General features: G+C 38.3%; 1 protein-coding gene across 2 annotated transcripts in view; it reads left to right on the forward strand.

Annotated features, from left to right (window-relative positions):
- Nucleotides 1-11,877: 11,877 nt before the first annotated feature.
- tspan12 (tetraspanin 12) overlaps nt 11,878-26,696 on the forward strand; it is a 23,514-nt gene continuing 8,695 nt past the window's right edge. The window contains exons 1-4 of one of the 2 annotated variants that reach the window (XM_060889621.1): nt 11,878-12,526; nt 15,312-15,394; nt 16,828-16,963; nt 23,824-23,889. In XM_060889621.1, the coding sequence (XP_060745604.1) occupies nt 12,461-12,526; nt 15,312-15,394; nt 16,828-16,963; nt 23,824-23,889 (351 nt within the window). In that variant the 5' untranslated portion in view covers nt 11,878-12,460. Of the gene's footprint in view, nt 12,527-12,571; nt 12,760-15,311; nt 15,395-16,827; nt 16,964-23,823; nt 23,890-26,696 lie in introns of those variants that run through there. The other variant, XM_060889622.1, reaches the window with a different exon arrangement.

A 26,696-nucleotide genomic window follows, 5' to 3' on the forward strand; every position in this document is an offset into this window, starting at 1 on the left:
ATGTGCGCACCCATTGGCTGTTCATAGCATGTGCGGAAATGACGCATCTACGTAAGGCCCATGGAACTTGTAGTTCCTTACAGAGCACCGTCCTTGCTGCACTACAGATGCTCAAAATGTAAACAACTGAAATATGTGTTATATTTTATAATATATTCCACGTAATAAAGTTTCAGTTTACTTACACTATAGCAGAATACACTATAACGACACATTCAATTCAATTCAAGTTTATTTGTATAGCGCTTTTTACAATGGACATTGTTTCAAAGCAGCTTTACAGAACATAAACAGAACAGAAGATAAACATAAGGAGTAGTATAAAGAATTAATATAATAAAAATTCAAAATATATATAGTTCACAGTGTGCATGTATGTATGTATGTATGTATGTATGTATGTATGTATGTATGTATGTATGTATGTATGTATGTATATGTATTTATCCCCAATGAGCAAGTCTGAGGGCTCAGGCAGCAGTGGCAAGGAAAAACTCCCTTTGATTGGTAAAGGAAGAAACCTTGAGAGGAACCAGACTCAAAGGGGAACCCATCCTCATATGGGTGTGATTACAAATATACAGTCAGACAAGTGTTGTATTGGTGTAGGGATCACATGGAGTTCAGATCTCCTCTTAGTATCAGAGTCCAACTGGAGCTGGTAGATCTGTAGATGTCTCAGGATTCTCACAGAGTCGGCCTCATCTCAGTGGAGGTCCAAAAACTTCATCGCACGGAAGACGATCGGAGCTGGTACAATGTCTGGGTGTCTCGGCATTGGTAGAAAAAGAGAAGAGCAGTGCAGAGGGAGAGCAGTGCAACATATCTGCTGTTCATAAAAATGTGCAAGTCTACTGTAATAGTGCACAATATTATGGGATGTATTGTGTGTACGCCTGACTAAAGAGATGAGTTTTTAATCTACATTTAAACTGTGAAAGTGTGTCTGAGCCTCGAACACTATCAGGAAGACTATTCCAGAGTTTGGAAGCTAAATAAGAAAACCCTCTACCGCCTTTAGTAGACTTAGATATTCTGGGAACTACCAGAAGTCCTGAGTTTTGTGATCTCAGAGAGCGTGAAGGATTGTAACGTGTTAGAAGATTAGTTAGATACGTGGGAGCTAAACCGTTAAGAGCCTTGTATGTTAGTAGCAGCAGTTTGTAATCAATTCTAAACTTAACAGGTAGCCAGTGTAGAGATGATAAAATTGGGGTTATATGGTCATACTTTCTTGTCCTAGTGAGATCTCTGGCAGCTGCATTTTGGACTAACTGTAGCCTATTTATTAAAGATGCAGGACAACCACCTAGTAATGCATTACAATAGTCCAGCCTAGAGGTCATGAAAGCATGAACTAGCTTCTCAGCATCAGATACAGACAGGATGTTTCTCAGCTTGGCAATATTTCTAAGGTGAAAGAAGGCTGTTTTTGTAGTATGGGCGACAAAGGACAAGTTGCTGTCAAATATAACACCCAGGTCTTCCACTGTTGAGCTACTAGTAACAGTACATCCCTCTAATCGGAAGTTAAATTGTGAGAGTTTCTGTATACTGGGTTTTGGACCTATAAGTAGTATTTCTGTCTTATCAGAGTTTAACAACAGAAAATTGCAGCTCATCCAGTCTTTTATCTCTCTAAGGCATTGAGTTAATTTGGACAATTTAGTTATTTCATCTGGTTTTGATGAGATATATAACTGTGTGGCGTCAGCATAGCAGTGGAAACTAATCCCATGTCTTCTAATAATGTTCCCTAATGGAAGCATGTATATCGAGAAAAGCAGAGGTCCTAGAACTGATCCTTGAGGGACCCCATGGTTAACTGATAGTAAACTGGAGGGTTCACCATCTAATTCTACAAAATGGTATCGGTCATATAGGTAGGATCTAAACCAACTTAAAGCCTGTCCATGAATACCTGTGTAATTTTGTAAACGATCTAGGAGAATGTTGTGATCTATAGTGTCGGATGCTGCACTAAGGTCAAGTAGAACTAATAGTGAAATACAGTCTTGGTCCGAAGCTAAGAACAGGTCATTTGTGACTTTCACAAGTGCAGTTTCTGTGCTATGGTGGGGCCTGAAACCTGACTGAAACTCTTCGAGGATATTGTTCTCCTGTAAGAAGGAGCTCAGTTGAACAGACACAACCTTTTCAAGTATTTTAGACATAAACGGAATAACTGCCAACTTGAAAGACTTAGGGACGTAACCTAAAGATAGCGAGGAGTTAATAATACAGTATAAATACATCCATTGGACAAACTTTGCACTTTATTTAATAGTATTTTCTTACTCATTTTATTTATGTCATAATATCATTGTATTCATTGTCCTTGTAATCTTCTGCCATATATCCATCCATATGTTGTCTATTTTTTTTTTTTTTTACCTTGTACCGCCTCCAACTTTAATCTAGGGCATATTGCATTTATGTCATTATTCTATAAGGTCCTAAATGCAATTTTCCTATAATAATAATCTTTTTTTGTATTTGAACTATTTTATTGATTTTTTTCTATTATATTTTAAATACTGTTTTGAATCTTTAATTTCATTATTGCAATTTATTTTATACATCAGATTTCCCTACATGTTGTACTGAGTATGACAGTGTATGTGACAAATACATTTTTCATGAGTTTTTCCTTTTTTTTTATTTTTAAAAACGAATTTCTAATAGTTATAAATTTTTTTCCTCAAATATGCTCATCTAAATGCCATCCGTCCAGGGTGTATCCTGCCTTGATGCCAGATGACGCCTGAGATAGGCACAGGCTCCCCTTGACCCGAGTAGTTCGGATAAGCGGTAGAAAATGAATGAATGAATGAATGAATGATAAATGCCAACAGAAATAAAAGTGTCATGACGCGGGACAGAAGCGGACCCAAATGCAGGATAGTTAAAACAAAAGGGATTTATTAACAAGAACACGGACTCGAGACAGGACTAAACAAAACCAAGACCACAGTAGATGCCGCGCTGCACGATGCAACGCGGCACAGTTAAATACAAAAGACAATGATGACACAATAAGGATCAGGTGTGACGACAGGGCGGAGCAGACAAAGGCGGGGCAGACACGTGACAAGAAACGTAAACAAACGCACGTGGCCAGAGTCCGGGCAGAGTCCTTACAAAAAGTAATAAACTCTAATAAAAATATTACAAAATTTAAGTAGTTATTGTTTAATCGCACTTGTTCTCATACTTTCAAAAATAATTTCAACATGCTTGCTTATTATTTATTTTATGTTAATATTTATTTTCTTGTCCTTACATTTCATTAAAATAATGTACGCTTTGACTAAGTATTATGATTTAAATAATAAACATAAAATTAAATAAAAGTGAATAAATAATACAATTAAATTAAATTAATCTGGAAAAATATTCCTAGTTAAACATGAAGTGTGAATATACTAGACTAGTCAAACATTGAAAGAGAAAAAGAGAAAAAACAGATATACGTCACTAATCAGAAAATACGGCCTCCAAACCAGTATATATTTTTGCTGACAAATGTGTATCCTTATATGTAATGAATCTCTATATACTTAATTGAGGATGTGGTAGTTTACTGGTTACGGTGTTGGAACATTTAGCAGAAGGTCAGAAGCATGAATCCCAGGTCTACCAAGCATCCACTGCTGGGCACTTGCACAGGGCCTCAGTTATAGTAAAAAAAATGAAAAGAAATAAAGTTGTAAGATGCTCTGGCTGTCTGCTAAATGCACTCACTCACTCACTCATTTCTACCGCTTATCCGAACTACCTCGGGTCACGGGGAGCGGGGCGTCATTGGGCATCAAGGCAGGATACACCCTGGACGGAGTGCTGCCAAATGCAGTAAATGTTAAACTTGTGTAAAGAAAGCTACCTACATTTTCTAAGTTTATGTGGGAACATATACTTGAGTAATAAGGTAGCCATGATAACTGCGTGGTAGTTCAAAACCTGCGTGGTAGCCATGATAACTGCGTGGTAGTTCAGCTTTATTTATAGTAAACATATGTTAAGGCTGTAATACTTGAACAGCTGTATTGATCTGAAACTGAGAATCTTTATCAGAATCTGGACTTTATTGACACCGGCTTGCAATTGTGTTTTGGACTGATATAATATTTATGATGTCTGTGATGTTAACCAACACAACACATACAACAAATGCACACAAGTGTCTTTTTTTTCCAGCCAGCTTGGCAGCAGAATTCTGCAAACCACAAATATTCTGTCAATAAGAGGCCATAGTATCAGATTAGTATCAGGTTCTCAGATTTCCACAGTGCTGATATCATTAACATATTCAAAATGGAAAGAATGGGGGTCAAAATACTTGTAACCCAATAGAGGGCATTTGATACCAGATATATTCAAGGAATGTTAGCCTCAAGAGGGCAGCCATGTCTGAAAATTCACATAGAATCAAAGAAGTGGCTTCATAAGGCATGAGAAAATTATTCATGGGGAAAGAAAATAATGTATGCTTAAAAAAATTGAGAGAAGTCAACAGGTGTCATATTCCATGAACCGTCATGATTATTCCCAATCAGAACCTACTACATTAAGAAGGAACACTTTCTGAAGACATTTGTAGTACAGTACAATACAACAAGTGATCAGGTTTGGTCATTTGGAACAATGGTGATCAGTGATTAGACATTATACATAATGGTGATTAGTGAATAGTGATTAGTCATTGGGAACAATGGTGATCAGTGATTGGGCATTAAGAATAATGATGATTGGTGTTTGGTCATTGGGAACAATGGTGATCATTTATTGGACATTAAGAATGATGGTGATTAGTGATTGGTCATTGGGAACAATGGTGATCAGTGATTGAGCATTAAGTATAATGGTGATTGCTGATTAGTGATTGGTCATAGGGAACAATGGTGGACAGTGATTAGATATCAAATATATTTGTTAGCGGGGATTAGTGATTGGTCCTTGGGAACAATGGTGATCAGTGATTGAGCATTAAGTATAATGGTGACTGCTGATTAGTGATTGGTCATTAGGAACAATGGTGGACAGTGATTAGATATTAAATATATTTGTTAGCGGTGATTAGTGATTGGTCCTTGGGAACAATGGTGATCAGTGATTGAGCATTAAGTATAATGGTGACTGCTGATTAGTGATTGGTCATTAGGAACAATGGTGAACAGTGATTAGACATTAAGAATACTGGTGACTGGCGAATAGTGATTGGTCATTAGGAACAATGGTGAACAGTAATTGGACATTAAGAATAATGGTGAACAATGATCGGTGGTTGGGAACAATGATTATCAATGAACAGTAATTGGTGTGGTTAAGTGGTTAGCTGAGAACAATGGTGAATAGTGGTTAGGTATAGTTGGGAATAATAATGATCAGTGATTGCTGAGAATAATAATGAACACAATAATTAAACGTTGGTCATTGGTTATTGGGATATATATATATATATATATATATATATATATATATATATATATATATATATATATATGCATACACTTGCTAATATATATCCTGGTACCTAGGAGCCTAGTGACAGAGTTCACTAAAGGTCAAATCACTCACTAAATCAATATATTAGCACAACAACAGTAGTGGCATTTTTAAAGAGAAGTGCCACATTAAAGCCATAATAGTGACATAGTTACCAAGAAGTACCACAGTACAACAACAGTTATGACCTATTTACCAAGATGTACTACAGTACAACAACAGTAATGACATATTTACCAAGAATTACCACAGTACAACAACAGTAATGACATATTAACCAAGAAGTACCACAGTACAACAACAGTAATTACATATTTAACAAGATGTACCACAGCACAACAACAGTAGTGACATTTGTACCAAGAAGTACCACAGTAAAGGCATAGTAGTGACATAGCTACCAAGAAGTACCACAGTACAACAACAGTTATGACATATTTACCAGGAAGTACCACAGTACAACAACAGTAATGACATGTTTACCAAGAAGCACCACAGTACAACAACAGTAATGACATATTTACCAAGAAGAACCACAGTACAACAACAGTTATGACATATTTACCAAGAAGAACCACAGTACAACAGTAATGACATATTTACCAAGAAGTACCACAGTACAACAACAGTAATGACATATTTACCAAGAAATACCACAGTACAACAACAGTAATGACATATTTACCAAGAAGTACCACAGTACAACAACAGTAGTGACATAGATACCAAGAAGTACCACAGTACAACAACAGAAATGACATATTTACCAAGATGTACCACAGTACAAAAACAGTTATGACATACTTAAAGGTGAAATCTAGTGAGCGGAGGGTAGTGCCTTCTTGAACTCAACATGGCTTTCAAGTTCATGTCACAGCTTCTGGTTATACAAATTGAGAGATTACCAATGTGTAAAGCATGACAACCCAGTCAGGTTTTACACATTGGCAGTGAATCGAGTGATTGGACCTTTAGTGTTCGCTGTCACTAGGCTCCTAGGTACTAGGATATATACTAGCAAGTGCATGCATATATATATCCCAATAACCAATGACCAATGTCTATTTGTTATGTTCATTATTATTGAGTGAGTGAGTGAGTGAGTGACAGAGAGAGAGAGAGAGAGAGAGAGAGAGAGAGAGAGAGAGTGTGTGAGAGAGAAAGAGAGGGAGAGAGTGAGTGAGTGAGTGACAGAGAGAGAGAGAGAGAGAGAGAGAGAGAGAGAGAGAGAGAGAGAGAGGAGACTGGTGAGGGAATGATTGTTTATAGCTGTCATAACACAAGTTAATGTCTTCAGTGTTCCAATGAACTAAATCAAACTTGATTTAGAAACATTGTAGTCATTGGTAAATTGCTGAGTTGTAGGATGTGTGTGTGTGTGTGTGTGTGTGGGGGGGGGGGATTCAGTGATACAGCATGCATTATTTTCCTATAACAGCACGGCCTTTCATCTATTATTTTTTACAGAAAGACAATTTTTTCTCAAAATGGCTATTTTTTTTTGCTTGTTCTTTACTGTCTGTGAAAACCCACTGCTTTTTTCTGCTTTGACAGCTTATGAAAATATGCATTTATTTAACAGCATGGAAATATTTCTATTTAATTGTATTTTTAATCTTGATTTGGATAAGGAGACAGTTTAACAGTCACAGTAATCGCTCTTTTTAAACACATCTAACACCTTGCTAGCTACATGCGATTTATTCACACATTGAATGTCACACTTTGATGTACTGTACCATATTGAACACAAGTCTATTAGACTCTGATAGTTTGGAATAAGATAGAGTCTCTCAGACTTTTACAAGCTTGATTCTGACCTTGGGAGATGTTTCCTGATAGAAATACTGTACAGAAAATTATTAATTCACAATTTTACTTAAAAAGTTTGTAGATACCTGACCTCCACACTCATATGTGATTCTTCTCAAACTGTGGCCAACAATTGTATAGAATGTCTTTGTGTGTTGTAGCATTACAAGTACCCTTGTGCACAAAGCAAGCTCCATGTATGCAGGCTTGACCAAGTTTGGAGTAGAAGAACTCAAATAAACTGCGTAGAACCCTGACCTCAATCCCATTGGTCACCTTTAAAATGAACTGGAATACAGATTGCTGAAATTCAGAGCCACCAGCTCATATATATCTTTTGATGAGCCTGAATCCCTTCAGCATATAGCAAAACAAAAAGGGTTCAATATGCTGCTCCAAAACATTTAGAATGATATGTTCAACAAGTGCATATGCTTGTAATGGCCAGGTGTTTACATACCTTCGGACATACGGTGTGTGATTTTGGGGATCTTTATCTGTTTATTTGTTCATATATAGCCCCAGACAGCATATACTCTGTACAGTAGTAAAGTATTTTCTGTAGTAGTAAGTAATCGGTTATTTTATGGTCATTTCCATGTTTCATCACCGTTCTAAAATGTGCAACCAAATATATGGGGTAAGGCGCGTTAAGACGGCTTTAGACAAAACACTTGAATACTATATGGGTTAAAAGCAGTCTCCAATGCCATTTATCCCACTATTGTACCATGTTTTGTTTCTGATCATTTGTTGGAGACTTGCAGTCCTGCACCATTTGTCACTGTCAGCTGTCAGCTCTGTGGTTAGATTGTATTCCAGTTCATTTTGGATCAAAATATCTGCATCTGTTGTCACCTAAATGTACTATTATGTCTATGGAGCCACTCAGTCAACTGTCTACAATGCAGAGGATTAAAGCCTGGACAGTGTTAATGGGAAGTTATTTAAACCAGTGCCTTCTGTCTGAGACTTACAGTATACATACATAGTGTATCTCTATTAAAAGTCTTGTAACAAATGTATTATATTGTAATTTTGTGCTGTCTGGTAACTGTCTGGTATTTGACATGGTCTTGTTTCCTGTTTCCTGTTTACTGAAATATTTCATAGTAAAGAAGTAAGAAGGTTTTACTTCTTGGTAAATGTGACAAGACTGGCTTTTCTGTGTCACTTTATGATAACTATGTCACTACTGTTGTTGTACTGTGGTACTTCTTGGTATCTATGTCACTACTGTTGTTGTACTGTGGTACTTCCTGGTAAATATGTCATTACTGTTGTTGTACTGTGGTACTTCTTGGCAAATATGTCATTACTGTTGTTGTACTGTGGTACTTCTTGGTAAATATGTCATTACTGTTGTTGTGCTGTGGTACTTCTTGGTAAACATGTCACTACTGTTGTTGTACTGTGGTACTTCTTGGTAAATATGTCATTACTGTTGTTGTACTGTGGTACGTCTTGGTAAATATTTCATTACTGTTGTTGTACTGTGGTACGTCTTGGTATCTATGTCATTACTGTTGTTGTGCTGTGGTACGTCTTGGTAAATATTTCATTACTGTTGTTGTACTGTGGTACTTCTTGGTAAATATGTCATTACTGTTGTTGTAATGTGGTACTTCTTGGTAAATATGTCATTACTGTTGTAGTAATGTGGTACTTCTTGGTAGCTATGTCATTACTGTTGTTGTACTGTGGTACTTCTTGGTAAATATGTCATAACTGTTGTTGTACTGTTGTACTTCTTGGTAAACATGTCACTACTGTTGTTTTACTGTGGTACTTCTTGGTATCTATGTCATTACTGTTGTTGTGCTGTGGTACGTCTTGGTAAATATTTCATTACTGTTGTTGTACTGTGGTACTTCTTGGTAAATATCTCATTACTGTTGTTGTACTGTGGTACTTCTTGGTAAATATGTCATTACTGTTGTTGTACTGTGGTACTTCTTGGCAAATATGTCATTACTGTTGTTGTACTGTGGTACTTCTTGGTAAATATGTCATTACTATTGTTGTGCTGTGGTACTTCTTGGTAAACATGTCACTACTGTTGTTGTACTGTGGTACTTCTTGGTAAATATGTCATTACTGTTGTTGTACTGTGGTACTTCTTGGTAAATATGTCATTACTGTTGTTGTAATGTGGTACTTCTTGGTAAATATGTCATTACTGTTGTAGTAATGTGGTACTTCTTGGTAGCTATGTCATTACTGTTGTTGTACTGTGGTACTTCTTGGCAAATATGTCATTACTGTTGTTGTACTGTGGTACTTCTTGGCAAATATGTCATTACTGTTGTTGTACTGTGGTACTTCTTGGTAAATATGTCATTACTGTTGTTGTACTGTGGTGCTTCTTGGTAAATATGTCACTACTGTTGTAGTAATGTGGTACTTCTTGGTAGCTATGTCATTACTGTTGTTGTACTGTGGTACTTCTTGGCAAATATGTCATTACTGTTGTTGTACTGTGGTACTTCTTGGTAAATATGTCATTACTATTGTTGTGCTGTGGTACTTCTTGGTAAACATGTCACTACTGTTGTTGTACTGTGGTACTTCTTGGTAAATATGTCATTACTGTTGTTGTACTGTGGTACTTCTTGGTAAATATGTCATTACTGTTGTTGTAATGTGGTACTTCTTGGTAGCTATGTCATTACTGTTGTTGTACTGTGGTACTTCTTGGCAAATATGTCATTACTGTTGTTGTACTGTGGTACTTCTTGGTAAATATCTCATTACTGTTGTTGTACTGTGGTACTTCTTGGTAAATATGTCATTACTGTTGTTGTACTGTGGTACTTCTTGGCAAATATGTCATTACTGTTGTTGTACTGTGGTACTTCTTGGTAAATATGTCATTACTATTGTTGTGCTGTGGTACTTCTTGGTAAACATGTCACTACTGTTGTTGTACTGTGGTACTTCTTGGTAAATATGTCATTACTGTTGTTGTACTGTGGTACTTCTTGGTAAATATGTCATTACTGTTGTTGTAATGTGGTACTTCTTGGTAAATATGTCATTACTGTTGTAGTAATGTGGTACTTCTTGGTAGCTATGTCATTACTGTTGTTGTACTGTGGTACTTCTTGGCAAATATGTCATTACTGTTGTTGTACTGTGGTACTTCTTGGCAAATATGTCATTACTGTTGTTGTACTGTGGTGCTTCTTGGTAAATATGTCACTACTGTTGTAGTAATGTGGTACTTCTTGGTAGCTATGTCATTACTGTTGTTGTACTGTGGTACTTCTTGGCAAATATGTCATTACTGTTGTTGTACTGTGGTACTTCTTGGTAAATATGTCATTACTATTGTTGTGCTGTGGTACTTCTTGGTAAACATGTCACTACTGTTGTTGTACTGTGGTACTTCTTGGTAAATATGTCATTACTGTTGTTGTACTGTGGTACTTCTTGGTAAATATGTCATTACTGTTGTTGTAATGTGGTACTTCTTGGTAGCTATGTCATTACTGTTGTTGTACTGTGGTACTTCTTGGCAAATATGTCATTACTGTTGTTGTACTGTGGTACTTCTTGGTAAATATGTCATTACTGTTGTTGTACTGTGGTACTTCTTGGTAAATATGTCTCTCCCTCTCTCCCTCACTCACGCTCTCTCTTTCTCTCTCCCACTCTCTCTCTCACCCCCCCTCTCCCACTATCTCTCTGTCTCTCTCTCTCTCTCTCTCTCGCTCTCACCCCCCCCACTCACTCTCTCTCAAAAACAAAACAAAACCAGAAATACTCAATTACCTGTGACTGTAATAAACAAATGAAATTCCTTCAATACATGCTAAATAAATTCTTCCTAACAAATCCATCACCACATAAGTGGTTATAGGTTCTACTTTGTAATACATATTATTTTATCTGGATATTTTTTGCCTTAGATTATGTAGAGTTTCTGTGTATTAGCTGTTAATATAGAAGCAATAATGTATTATCACTTTTCAACATTCAACTATGCTGTGGTACAAAATCTATTTCTTTCAAACCTTATAAAATAAAAATGTTACTATAGTACTGTCTTTTAATCTTCCAGTTTCCATTTCCATGCCAATGATCACAAAAAGTCATTAAATACACATAGATCATGACGTGATTTGTTGACTTCTAGCAACTTTTTGTAGTTTCCTATAGCTACATTCCCTTGCATAAAATCTCTGTTATTTTCAATTTCTGTGATCAATTCTTTGTAATAATTCTAATCGATGCAATCAAAATGATAATCAAAACAATTCAGTTGTATATGTCTGTGATGGACATTCAGTATAAAACACCTCGTGCTTAGTGTTGCATCTGCACATCTGGAATTATGCGACTGAGTGGCCTGTGCTCGTGCACTTTTTTCTTTTTTTGCACAATACATGACATATATGACGACATCCGGGTAATTTCTGTGCAATCAATGAATGCTCTGTTTCTGTTTATGCACATGTTAAAGCTAATGAAGACGCATTCAGATCGCCTTTAGGACCCGGAGGCTGACACTAGGTGGGGGTAGGAGGGAGAGAGAGGAGAGAGAGAGAGAGAGAGAGAGAGAGAGAGAGAGATAGTTTCTCCTAAACTTCCCACACGCATAAGTTGAACTGACAGAGCCTGTCCCATACTGAACACAGCGCGTGCAACTCACTTTCGGATCTTGTTATACCTCAGCTCTACTTATACACCAGACGTATATTACCAGTAAATAAGGCATTTAAATGAAAGAGGATTATTACCGCCGGTGCAACATTGCAGTTCTATTCAAATGGCTTTGGGATTGTTTTTCGCCATGAGAACCCATTCACGCGCACATCGGCCCTCCTGACGCACGAGGAAACAACAAACCACCTGTTTTGGGGAAAAAAGAAAACTTCCCACGGATATAACGCACAGTCCTCGAGCGCGCTGCACGTGTCAACACATCACTTTCGGATCTTTACTTTTAACCCTAATCGGTGTCTGAGAAGCCATGTGACAGTCCAAGGAGTTTTTTATTTTATCCATGCACTGTTTCAACGTATTAAATATATATATATATTTTTTTTGTTATTGCTGTTTTTAAAATCTGCCAGCGGATCGAGCGCGTGCACGGTGAACAGCGTCAGAGCGGTAGAATGAGGAATGACGCGCGTGCACGATGGCCCGAGAGGACTCGGTGAAGTGCCTGCGCTGTCTGCTGTACGCTATCAACTTACTGTTCTGGGTAAGCGCAACGTCCCAGACTGAACACTACTGCACTAAATAATGGGTTCAGTTCTTGCAGTTTGTGCCAAAAAGTCCGGGGACGGCAGCAGGTGGTCGAGGGGCCGCTCGCGTTACACCGATTGTGGGACGCCTAAAGGTGCAAAAATGCTTAATTTTCAGTGCGCGTGAGCGGCAAATACTCACCTGCGTACCTTATGTACCAGTCTGGAGGATTAAAAGCAGAATCTATTAGTAAAACATCCCTTTTTTTATCGAAATGTAATGCAATTAAATTTGATTTAGAGATATTTTAGAGATCTAAACCACAGCAACATGAAACAAACTGGCAAGCTAATTTTCTATTTAACACTGTTGACATGATGGTGGTCATGAACTTTAGTCAGAAATAATCCCTATAAGTTCAAAAATGTTTTTTTAATCTAGGAAATCCATAAAACAGACCTTTTCGGAGGTTTAAGAGGTTTTTGAACTCAAATTGTCCTCGATAACTGTCAGGAAAACATAAACGTGTGTGATTTGTGTGGGGATTAACGCTATTAACGTCGTTATTGCACCACACAGACATGCGTCCAGTAAGTGACACGGCAACCTGCCACTGGACATTTTCATTAACCTGCATATGATTCATGTATAGCAATTAGAAAAGAGGCTTCATGTGCTGTAAATAGAGTTTATGACACTAATATTATTTAGTTGCATTCATACAGGATCCAATTTCTCATAAATCTCTAAACATAGTGGTTCTCAAACTGGTCTGCAAAACCAGATGTCTGTGATGTTTATTGTACAGTCATGGACGTCACAACAACCATTACATTTTTTGTTGAGTTACTCGTCAAAAACATATCCTTATGCTAATGAAAATAGGTCCAGGTGAAGGATTAGTGGTAGCTCATTGGTTAAGGCATTGGCCTACTGAATGGAAGGTTGTGAGTTTGAATCCTTGGACTACCAAGCTGCCACTGCTTGGTCCTTTATCAAGTCCCTTAACCATCAGTTGTATAAATGATATAAATGTAAGCTGCTCTCTATAAGAGAGTCTGCCAAATGCTGCAAATCAAAAGATTAAAATAAACCACTATTATAGAAAAGTAACAGCATTGCCAGGTCTCAGAAAAAAACTCCAGCCAAACTACATCTCAAACCAGCCCAATAATGCCCAAAAAACACAGCAAAACAAAGACAAATTTTCTTTATTGCATCGGAACTAAGTTGGTTGTTCTACTGCAATACTGTTTTTTATTGTTATTTGATATGGCTATTATCCTACACTGGTTTGTTCAACTCATAGTGCCTGGGTTGGCTTCCTTGTGTGGCAGAGAAAACTGGCATCATTAGCCACTAGACCACCTGGGAACTTATACGCATTTAAAGACTGAAGCTAAAATTTAAATAACCGGATTATGTTGATAAAATGCGGTTTATTTTATAAGTATGTTTTATTTTTTAAATGGCATACAATTGCTACAAAATCACTTAAGAACCACTGATCTAAGATAAAACCATGTATATTATTTTTACTACTCAAATATGGGAACCTGAGAACTTGATTGGTTTAGGCAGATCTTTTTTTTTTTTGATAAGTGCATTTTCTCAATTTTTCCTAAAATGGCTGATCTAGCAAGAGCTGAAACTATAATCATCATTGAGCAAACAACTAGTCAATAAAACTGGAAAGAAAGCCAATTCATACTCATTAACACAACTTTTTCCCTTCAAAAAAAATACACCAAATACACCTGTTTTCTGAAAAACAGATGTGTTTATTGTCACATATACAAGCACAGTGTAGTAAAATCCTTTCATTCACATATCCTAGCTTGTTAGAATGCTGTGGTGAGAGCTAGGGGATATGGCAACCCTCGAGGTTTTCCCAGCAGTCACAGGTTAGCAGTGTCGAGAGATCAGTGTGAACAAAAGTAAGCAAAGCAGTCAACAATAGACTTGGCTAAGTAAGCTTGCATGTGATTCAATCTGAAGCCATTGTTTATCCGCTGGTGATAAATATCCAGATGGTTCTCTTTGAGAAAATAGATTCACTTTCAGCTCCAAAATAAACACAGTTTGTTTTAATGATTAAATATCCATACACAGCAAATTCCCAATTTCATGTCAGAGAAAAGCTTGTATTACCACTATTATATCCTGCTATGATTTATATTTACATCAAATCATAATACTACATCTACCTTAAATTCAAGCCTTATCCCTCTAAACAAACAGCTTACCAAATAGCACATGAAATATTGTATCTGAGAATCCAAGTCCAAGAATATTATTATAGGAGGGTCTTTTATTTTGCTGAGTATGTTAAAATAGTTCTCCCGCATCCATAAACAGATAAAAACAACCTCTTTTAGGTTCTCTGTGCTACTCGTCTGATCCATTTGGCCTTCCATACGCCTGTCTCAACAACTGCACACTGAATTAAGGTTTATTAAGCCCTGCAGCCATATCTCTATGAAGCGGACTGCCTGTTTGACCCCAACCAAGCCTGTGCTGCATGTTTCACATTCTGCTACACACTATTTTAGGGAATTAAATGTGATAAGTGCTGGGTGTCACTTTCACAGCCAAAAATTCCAACAGGGCCAACAAACGAAACCGTGCTACTTGGATTTCAGCAGGACATACAGTAGCCTTACACCAATAGAATCGCAACTTGATTTTAGAGGGCTCTGAATTTTTAATGCTGGAAGAGATGTAGTTACAGAGTCATACACCGTGTTGCATGTACCTATGCTTTTCTGTGCTGCCAGACTAAAGCCTATTTCTCTCCACAGCTAATGGCTCTGTGTGTGCTGGGAGTTGCTGCTTGGCTTAGAGATTACCTGAACAATGTGCTCACCTTAACTGCAGACACCAGGTGAGATTTGCGAGGAGTGAATGGGTATGTGTGAACGGCTTCGTCTATGACCAACAGTCTGGTCATTTTAATCAGCAGGTCACCTGAGTCAAGTCAAGTCAAGTCAAGAGACTCAAGAAGTTTTTTTTTTCTGTCATTTCAACCATATATAACGTTTCTCCAGGACCATAGTGCTACATAAAACAACAGAACCTGAATCAACAGCTCAAAATATCTCTGCACACCAAAGCATTATGTCTAATGGAGTAATTAGTTAACACCTTGTTTAGATTACGTTTACTTTGCTTTTGATTTGATTTATTCAGATTTTACATATAGCTTGATTTTGTGGCAGTTAAAACAGTATTTATTTCAAAAACATGGACTGGTTTATGATTTCTCTAAGAAAAGAAAAGTATGAGCTTGGAGCACGATCATGCAAATTGGATCAATGATACGGCCCGATATGCAAATTACTAAAGGTTGAACAATAGAAGAAGATAAGCAACAGTGCTGTAGTATAGAATTTCTATAATATATAATGTTTAATGATATAAATTATATAACCTTTTTTTTAATCCAATGAATCGTGAGTCAAACTGATTATCAGTTAACCCAAAAATTCTCACCCCTAAAATAGACCCAGAACAAATTCCTAAGGTGAAATGCTAAATTAAGAAGCTGGCATTTATCTTCTGCATCTTCTTTCAGAGGTGTAATTTAGCACCGTGAGACACTATTTAGTCGGCGCACGATCTTGCAGCGGTTGCCGCAAATAAACGGAAAGCAGAATGTGTAAAGACATGATTGCAATATGGCAAAATGAGCTTTCCAGAGCTGCAGCTTCCTGACTTGCTGACTCAGTTCCATTTAACAGCAATGAAAATCTCATCTGCCCTGAACGGATGCCACATAATGAGATAACAGCTGAGTTGAGTATTTCAGTTTCACACTGTTTTGTACCCATGGTGGGTATGCTTGAATGTGTGTGTGTGTGTGTTTATTAGTACCCTCTCTCAAGAGAGTAAAATCAACCACATGGTGCAAAATGTGATTTTTTTGTTTAGCGAAAAGGTGTATGTGCGTGTGTGTGTGTGTATGTGTGTGTGTGTGTGTGTGTGTGAAGGAATCACTGGTGGTTCACACTCATCCAAAATATCTAGGTTACACAACAAGGCTTTCTCCTGTCCTTTTCCAGCTATGTATCATTGAGACATTAGGACAAAAAGACCAAGAGAGGGAGTGAGAGGTTGGAGGCTTACATTCCTACTGAGTGCAATCATTATTTACTTGTAACTGGTGGATTAATAAAAATGCAGCCCTGTGAGAGTGGAGGATGCAGTGGGCAGGATGGAAGGGGGGAGACAGCAGGATGGATTGATAAATAAACAAAAAGACTGCCAATGAATAACTTCCCAGTTCTCCCTTCTTCCTTCTCTTTGTCTGTTTTGTAGGCTGGAAGAAGCAGCGGTCCTCACATACTCCCCTGCGGTCCACCCTGTTGTCATCGCCGTGTGCTGTTTCCTAATCATCGTGGCCATGGTGGGCTACTGTGGCACACTGAAATGCAATCTGCTACTCCTCTCCTGGGTATGTCTCCATGTGGGGTTTTGAGTGTGTGTGTATGTGTGTGTGCGTGTGTGTGTGTGTGTGAGAGAGAGACAGAGACAGAGAGAGAAAGCAAACAAGCAAGCAAGAAACAGCACTTATTATAATGCATGCAATTATTTAATGCAATTATTATAATGCATGAAAATAAAGTATGCCATAAATGCTGTTTATTTATTCAGAGCCCTTCCCTTTTTCTACATCAAGAGACAAGGATGCACTTTACCAAAGGGTTTGAGAATTGTGTGTCATGATAGACTTGTAGTACATGACTAAAGTCAACATTTATAAACAGTTACATTTGATCGGTCTGCTATGATCGACATATGTACATACTGACGGTTATCGTCTAGTCCGGCTTTGCATCCAGAGCTGGAGCTGGTCTCTTTCTGCATCAGTTAGCCCGCTATCTGAGTTTACACATCCTGCCTAAGAGGGCGCTTCAGGTTGTCATGCTTTCTGATCATTTATGTTGTAAATGTCTGTACAAGCTCAGCCTTGCCCTCTTTCCTGAGGCCACACTGTGGTAATGGGCTGGACAGAATTCATGATGTGCTAGTAGAAACCTCTTTGTTAGCTTGTAGTGGTTTACTCCCGCAGTTTAAAAAGGCCATAAAACATGCAAATAGCCAAGAGGATAAGTTATGGCCCACGTTACAGCAATTTACAGAGAGGAGGTGCGAGCTACAGCCTCAGGGCTCCACATCAATTAAAGCGATGGACAGGTGAGGAATGCCAAAACAGAGCCTTGCCCACAGATTTATTCTGAGTGCTGTGGATTAGCATTCTGTACAATGGCTTGTTATGTGATGGTATTTTAAGATTGTTATGGGCCATTAGCAGAGAGAGGGAGAGACAGAAATTTGACAAAAGGCCAATTAAACTCAAGAAATCCACAAGCCATGCCACTTATTGTGCTTTTCCACCTACATAGCAGTATGTCTTCAGGTATGTAACAGATAACAAGGGTTCAAATTTGGTCCATGCAAAGCTCAGTATTGGTTCAGTATTTAATGCATTGGGCACCTGATTGGATGATCATGAGTTTAAATACCAGAAACACCAAGTTGCCTCCATTTTTTTAAATGTTAGGCAAATAAGTTTAATGTAAATGCAGAGGTGTCCCTCAAGGCTCACTTCTTGGTCCTCTGCAATGTTCTTTTCAGTTGGCTTCATGTACTATATAGGTACAGTATGTGCTGCATACTAAGGACACCCTACTCATCCTTTGTAAAAAAAAAATAGGATATCCAAGTTGCTGCTTGTATCGTGTCACATCTGGAACACATCGACTTAATACCTGATGCTTATCTGCATCTAAATTCACCTGAGTCTAAATTGGACCATTCCCCCTCAAAATGAAGGTTACAGTCCAGTCGCACACTGCTTCTCTAGCTGGTCTCACTACAAGTACCGCTTGACTCCTTCTGCTAGCCACAGCACTCTCAGGTTATGCCCCGGTATTGGAACATCTAATGAGTTCCTTGGTGTCTTCACAAAAATTCTTATTTACTTTACTTATGTATCCACACTGTCTCCAAGTAATAGCAATGTCTTGGCATGTTGGTATCTGGACTGTGGCAAGTGTGTGCCAGTATAAGCTCACATTTTCCAAGTAGGTCCCATTTCTGTAAGCTGTCTTGCAAAGAGTGTCCACTACATGCCATAAATATTATTAATTCAGAGCAACTTTGTCTGTGCAAGTAGACTGTACAACTACCTTGTGACCTGTTATGGTCTGGTTACATAAAAAAAGATATGTTCCTAAGCGTTGGGTGATATTGGTGGAAAAAGTGGTTATCCAATTGCACAAAAATCCTCCTTCCTAGTGTCACTGTAACAGTAGAGACCCAGCTGTAATATGAAGCTGGACTAAAAAGAGTGGCTGTGTTTTTCAATGCTACCTCGTATTCCAGATGAGGACCCTGATTTCTGGGATGTCTTTCCCCACTTGCCTTGCTCTTCCCCTTTATGGGTCGTTCCATTCATTGCTTTATTCACTGCTTCTCCTCTCTCCCTTCTCCACTTTGGCCTGTCTGGGTTTGGGTTACAGCTACCCTGCATTATTATCTCACACAGCTTCAATAGGTAAGTCTATCCAGGCATAAAGCAGGATGACTTGGAAGGGAAAAATGAGAGGCTCTTTAGTTTCCTACAGCCTCTATTCACCAACTGGCAATGCACACATAGAGAGAGCAGGGACAAGCACATCTCTGCTTTCAAACAGACACATATACGTACTGTTTACATGAAGTGCGCACAGAACTTTGGTTATGTCGGTAGTCAGTAAGTAGGAGTTTCCCATGATTTGTAGCTTAATAACTGAACTGAGTGTACACAGATTTGTCTCTGTTTTAATTCTTAGCTAGGCTTCATAAATCATTGTTTCAAAAATCCTGTTCTCAATGTGTCTATCAGGGTTTTCTTTGGATTATCCAGTTTTCTCCCACTTTCTCCCGCTAAACGTGATTGTAGGTTCTAATACGAAAGAAATATTGTGTGAAAATAAAGATGCTATCTAGACTCATATATTCATTAGCAGAGATGGGGGACTCGAGTCATATGACTTGACTCGAGTCAGACTTAAGTCGCAAATTTGAGACTTGAGACTTGCTTGACAAATATTAAAAAAAGACTTGACTTGACTTTGACTTGACATTCATGACTTGAGACTTACTTGTGACTTGAGTTAAATGACTCGAAATAACTTTTTTTTTTTTTTTTTTTCTAATTTGTTTTTGAACGCATGCAAAAAAGGTAGCGGTAAGAGTTATGGCCATCCCTGCATCAAGTGCACCTGCTGAACGTGTATTCAGCCATGGTGGGGTGATAATGTGACCACATCGCTTACAATTGAGTGACAAAGTTCTCAATTATTTTATATATAAAAAACCTAAATATAAAAATAAAAAACCTCTGAGTTGCAAGCACAGCCATATTCTTGTCTCGCATGCACACGCACACACGTTCAGTTTAAAGGGATAGTTCACCCAAAAAATGAAAATTCTTACATCATTTTCTCACCCTCATGATGTTACAAACCTGTATAAATTTCTTTGCTCAGATGAACACGGAGGAAGATATTTTAAGGAATGTTTGTAACCAAACCATTCATGAGCCCCATTCACTTCCATAGTATTCTTTTTTCCCACTATAGAAGTGAATGGGGCTCGTCAATGGTTTGGTTACAAACATTCCTCAAAATATCTACATGTATGTTCATCATTAAAAGGGAATGCTTGTTCAAAAAATGCCATTTGGTTGCATAGAAACCATTGTACTTTTTTATATATACTTTTCCATGGTCTTCTGCCGTGTTTGAGGCATATTGAAACTTTTCATGCTTTTATGTTGGCCTTATTTCAGTTACATTTACATCTTATTCTTTGTAGTTTTGATTTTTATTATTTTTTAGATTTTTATTGTATTTACAACTCACCTGTATGTGGACCCCTTTTAAAAATAAATGCATATAATCATTTTTGTTGCAAATAAAACTCTCATAGTCCATAAATACTGTAGATTTAACTTTGTTTAATATATACATTTAGTTAAATCATCAAACATCTGTACGACTTGCCAGTGACTTGCTTGACTCAAGCTGCGACTTGACTTGACTTGCTTGACATAAAGCAGTGACTTAACTTGACTTGACTTGACTCTCACAAAAATTGACTCGGACTTGCTTGAGACTTGAAGGTTAAGACTTGAGACTTACTTGTGACTTGCACATGTGTGACTTACTCCCACCTCTGTTCATTAGCTTCCCTTAATATTAATGCACATCATACATTCCATGCATTATATGAATATGCTAGCAACCAACTTTAAGCCTAGTTAGTCAGGTTTCTGCACAGAACATGGCACTGGGCAGCATAGTGGAGTCTCGCCTGCATGGTGGGTTTGATATTATGCTGGTATAAAAATATGTTGTAAAATATATATTTAAATATATTATTAAATATATTAGATTCATAAATAGATTCATCTGCTCATATTCACAGGTACTGTGTGTGTGTGTGTGTGTGTGTGAGAGAGAGAGAGAGAGAGAGAGAGAGAGAGAGAGAGAGAGAAAGAGTGAGAAAGACAGCATGAGAGAGATGATCAGCAGGTTAAAAGTTCACATTTTCTAGATTTAGAGAGGTGAGATGTTTAGTTGGTGGAGGTGTAAAAGCCATGTCAGGGGTTTAGTAGTCTGCATTTTAAGTGATATTTATATTATGTTTGTGTGTGTGTTTGTGTGTGTGTGATGAATAGCAAATGGATCGTAGCACTACAATGAACATCTGTTTAACCCAAATATTTGGAGTTTCCAAATAAACACAGTCAGCCAGGTCTGCGCCACAAGCTCGCTGCCAAGTCCTGGTCCTGACAAGAACATTCATCTTAATAAGGCCTCACAGTGTGTTCAGTTGACAGTTTGAGTGCTAAGTTGGATGTGTAGGCCAAATGGATGTGCAACAGCATGTGTCTGTGTGTGAAGTGAGTACAGAATAACTTTCATCTCTATCACAGTATGAAAGCTCTGCAGGTGTGTCCTCATCATACTGACCCATCAGTCATGCTAACAGTCAGTTAGAAAGAGATGAGATAAGACCATGCGGGGATCCCTCTCTCCCCTTCTCATACACCATCTCAAACACTCATCTTCTCGTCGTTCTAAGTCGGCAATATCAATTTTCTCTCTCTTTCCTTAAAGGAATACTCCAGAGCCTTTCAACCGAATGTCTATGAAGAGCATCTGTTTTGTGTATGATTACCATTGACTCTTTTAAAGTATAGTCACAAGAAAATAACATTATTGTGTATTCCAGATACGTTTATAATGGAAGACTTGGGGCAGTTGTTGAATTCGACCAAACAAAAAATGATGGATTTAAGTTTTAAAGTCTTTCCAAAACACTTTATCCAACTTTCAAATAGTGGAGAAATGCAATAAAACAACCATCAGACCCTTTTAGCTTTCCTCTGAAAAAGTAAAATAGATTATACTCACTCACTCACTCATTTTCTACCGCTTATCCGAACTACCTCGGGTCACGGATCTCAGGCGTCATCGGGCATCAAGGCAGGATACACCCTGGACGGAGTGCCAACCCATCGCAGGACACACACACACTCTCATTCACTCATGCACTCACACACTACGGACAGTTTTCCAGAGATGCCAATCAACCTACCATGCATGCCTTTGGACCGGGGGAGGAAGCCACCGTTCCCCCCAGCATATCTTGTCATGTTTTATTCCTTATATAATCTATTTTAGGGAGGCACGGTGGCTTAGTGGTTAGCAGGTTCGCCTCACACCTCCAGGGTTGGGGGTTCGATTCCTGCCTCCGCCTTGTGTGTGTGGAGTTTGCATGTTCTCCCCGTGCCTCAGGGGTTTCCTCCGGGTACTCCGGTTTCCTCCCCCAGTCCAAAGACATGCATGGTAGGTTGATTGGCATCTCTGGAAAAATTGTCTGTAGTGTGTGTGAGTGAATGAGAGTGTGTGTGCCCTGCGATGGGTTGGCACTCCGTCCAGGGTGTATCCTGCCTTGATGCCCGATGACGCCTGAGATAGGCACAGGCTCCCCGTGACCCGAGAAGTTCGGATAAGCGGTAGAAAATGAGTGAATGAATGAATGAATGAATGAAAGATATGCTGGTATAGGAAAATAATCAACAATTAGGATTTATTTCTCTTACACTGCAGAAATATCCGTCTATCCGTTATCTATATCGCTTATCAAACACAGGGTCACAATCATACATGCTCACGCACACATTTACACACTGTGGAAAATTTAGAGATGCCAGACAGCCAACAATGTATGTTTTAGGTGAACTAGGGGAGGAAACTGAAGTACTCTGAGAAAAACCCCGAAGCACAGAGAGAAATCTATGCACAGAGGGCAGAAGTGGGTATCAAATTTTAAAACCCCAGAGAAATACACTGTAGAAAATTTGACAATTATTTGCCTTATTATTTTTCTGGAAACTGGTTCAAAAACTTAAAGGAACAGCCTTACTTCTGACACTAGAGACTCCAAATATGCTAAATGAATGTCACCATATGTACATTTATACATTTGTTTGTTGCACAACGTTTTGAAAAGTATTAATAGGCTTTTTATGACTGTCCTTCATTTAGAAATAGCCAATTTCTTTAAGAAAGAGAATAAAACAATAAAATAAAGTCAGAGAATACAATTTAAAGAAGAATAGAAGTAGTACCTGAATGTGATGCAGTGATTGTGAACATAATGTCATATATATTATATATAGTTAAAGTGCAAGATGTGCATGTGGTGCAAATTGTGCATTAGTGTCAAAGTACGGTTGTGTAAGTGGGTGTTGTGGCAATCCTGAAAAGTCCAGAAAGGGTCCAGATTCTAGGTGTTCTCGTGGTTGAGGGCCTGAATGGCCTCTGAAAAGAAGCTCCTCCTAGTTCTATCTGTGCTCACCTTTAAGGTGCGGAAGTCCATTGTTGAGATCTTCCTAGATTTGGTGCAGCATCGCTATAGAAACAATGACACACTGCAACAAATGAAAAACAAGCCCATAAACATAAACCTATAAACCTATATAAACACCAGAGCTGAAAATGAATCGGCACCTTCCTTCTGACCAATCAGAACTGGGGATTCAGCAGTGATGAAATGTTCTACAAAGTAGGTTTTGTAATAAAGCTCTGGTTCAGCAAGTGGACTGAGTTTATTTCTGATTTTTTTTTTTTCAATTCTGTTTATCACATATATGTTACAGAGATAGTGGGTGGAGCCAATGATTCCAAATTTTGTTTTATTTTTAATATCCAGGTTTGAATTATTCACATTTGTGTATGTTGGTGTTGTCTACAGTACTTTGGCAGTCTGTTGGTGATCTTCTGTGTGGAGTTGGCCAGCGGCGTGTGGACATATGAGGAGGTGAGTAAATGGGAAGCGTGACCTTTCACCCTTTCACCAGCCTCTGTGACATCTCTATCTCTCTCTCTCTCTCTCTCTCTCTCTCTCTCACACACACACACACACACACGTAGATAAACATTCTAACTGTATTTATATGATTGTGGATCAGGTTTCTATGCTCACCACACATGACCAAATCTTAAATGGATTTAGAGACCAGGCTCAAACACTTTTCTTGAGTGGCAGAGTATAAGTTCTTTGAAAAAGTCTAGTCTGAAATGATATTTTGAGTATTAAAGACCATTAGCATTGGCCTAGTGAATTCTAGGACATGTGGGAGGGGGCTGACTTACATTCCTCGCTTAACTACATCCATTTCCTGTTAGAGTCACTGTAGTCACTGAATCATGTTTATTTATTTTTTAGTTATTTCGTTATTTCTTTTACATTCTTTAGCTTTTGTTGTGACAAAAAAATGCATTATAAATGAATTAAAAGTGAGTATTTTTGAATGATTTCAGCTTTAGCAGGAACATTTTTTGTTTATTTTTTACATCTATTTTTTTTACACATTCAACATTGAAATAATGTTGAAAATTTAGGTACAACAAAAGACAGAGAGTGTGTGTGTGTGTATGGTAGTGCTAAATAGATAGATAAATAGATAGAGTGTGTGTATGTGTGTGTGTGTGTATGGTAGTGCTAAATAGATAGATAAATAGATAGAGTGTGTGTATGTGTGTGTGTGTATGGTAGTGCTAAATAGATAGATAAATAGATAGTGTGTGTGTGTGTGTGTGTGTGCTGTTAAGGTGAAGTTAAGGTCTTTTTGAGGAGCTGTCTGTGAAATGAGCTTGTAAGGAAAAAGGGAGAAAGAAATGTGTTTGCCGGTAGCATCTGCTACTGCTAGATTGAGTGGATCAGAGATAAGTTAACCTCTAGGGCCCCACACACACACACACACACACACACAGGCAGGCAAGCAAGATCTTATCAGCAATCGAAACACCCTTGAATGCTTTTGATATGCACCATAGTGCAGGTGTGACAGAAACTGTCCTGTGTGTGTGTGTGTGTGTGTGTGTGTGTGTGTGTGTGTGTGTGCGTGCGTGTGTGTGGGGCCATTCGCTAAGAGCCTACGCCTCAGCACCTGGCCTTGCAACATTATCCCTATTGTCCTTCCTGTCCCTTTCTCTACATCGCCATGTGGTAGTCAATAAATCCCGCTTGCTGCAGTTTCCCCCGTTTCCGCTATCAGACTCCACTCTCTGACACACACCTGCCCCAGGTGCTTTGTGGGTAATAGAAGCAAAACAAGGTTTCCAGAGCATATGAAGGGCACCTGAGGCAGGGTGTCTCACTCCAGCAATCTGCCAGAATAAGGTGTTCAAGTATGGGATGTTTTACAGCAGTGCTGCTCAATAAAGTGCTCATGAGAGAGACATTCATCTTAGGAATATGGAGCGGACTGATGTTTCAGCCGCCTCATGTGAATTAATATCATGCCATAAACTTGAGGAATTAGTGGAAATTATGCCAGACTGTGCTGATATATATCAAACTGCAGGCCAAATAAATGTCTGTCCAACAGTGAAAATCCTCACAGCTCTCCCAAGCCCCATTTTTAATTTACATAATGAATAATACTGATTTCTTTCCTTAGCAGAAATACTAGGAATACTACACAATTTTTCAAACTAATATCTATCTGTAGCATATGTCTGATCACCGAAAAGAATTTCAGCACATTTCCCTAAACGGAAAACTTGTTTACGCCAAACTTACTAATAAGGGCAGATTGTGGGGCAGCGAGTCAATAAACATTTATGGAAAGTGCTTAATGTCGTGGATGGTTTCCATCGTGTTTGTGTTGTGCATGCTGATGGTGATAAATAACAGAAGCACTGCTAAACGCATCCCAACAAGGTTGAAAAATTGGTGCAGTCCATTGAAAACAAAGCAAAGAGCCTTTGAAATGCTTTGAAATACAGCAACATCATCAGCTTTAGTAGTGTTAAATGTAGTAGTAGTAGTTGTAGCTGTAGAACTCGCAATAGAGGTAGTAGTGGTGGTGGTGCTGCTAGATAAAGCTAGTAAATGTAGCAGGAGCAGCTTTATACCAATATTAGCAGTAGTAGTAGTAGTGGTAGTAATAGCAGTAGAAATAGCAGTTAAAGTAGCAGTAGCAGTGGAGATAGCAGTAGTAGTAGAACAGCAAATATACCAGCACTGCTTAACTGGTCCTACCATCTCCCAGGGTAAGAGGTAGGTGTACTGTACATCAAGACTTTTCTGTTCTGGCACCGAGCTGGTGGAATGAACTTCCCCTAGATGTCAGAACCGCTGAGTCACTGGCTATCTTTATTTCCCTGTTTGTTTTATGTGTATATTAAAAACAATCCTGAACAAAATAGTAATAGTAGAAATAGCTGTAGAGGTAGTAGTAGTAGTGGTGGTGGTGCTAATAGTAGTAGTGGCAGTCGCAGTCGCAGTAGAAGTAGCAGTAGTAGTAGTGGTAGTAGAAGTATTAGTAGTAGTAGCAGTGGCAAGTAATAGTGTTAGTAGAAGTAGTAGTGGTAGTAGTAGTAGTAGTAGTAACAGTGGCAATAATAGTGTTAGTAGAAGTAGTAGTAGTAGTAGTAGTAGTAGTAGTAGTAGTAGCAGTGGCAGTAATAGTGTTAGTAGTAGTAGTAGTGGCAGTGGCAGTAATAGTGTTAGTAGAAGTAGTAGTGGCAGTGGCAGTGGTAGTAGAAATAGTAGTAGTGTTAGTAGTAGTCGCAGTGGCAGTAATAGTAGTGAAAGCAGCAGTAGCAGTAGCAGTAGCA

This window comes from Tachysurus vachellii, chromosome 16, assembly GCF_030014155.1.
Source record: "Tachysurus vachellii isolate PV-2020 chromosome 16, HZAU_Pvac_v1, whole genome shotgun sequence".
NCBI lineage: Eukaryota > Metazoa > Chordata > Actinopteri > Siluriformes > Bagridae > Tachysurus > Tachysurus vachellii.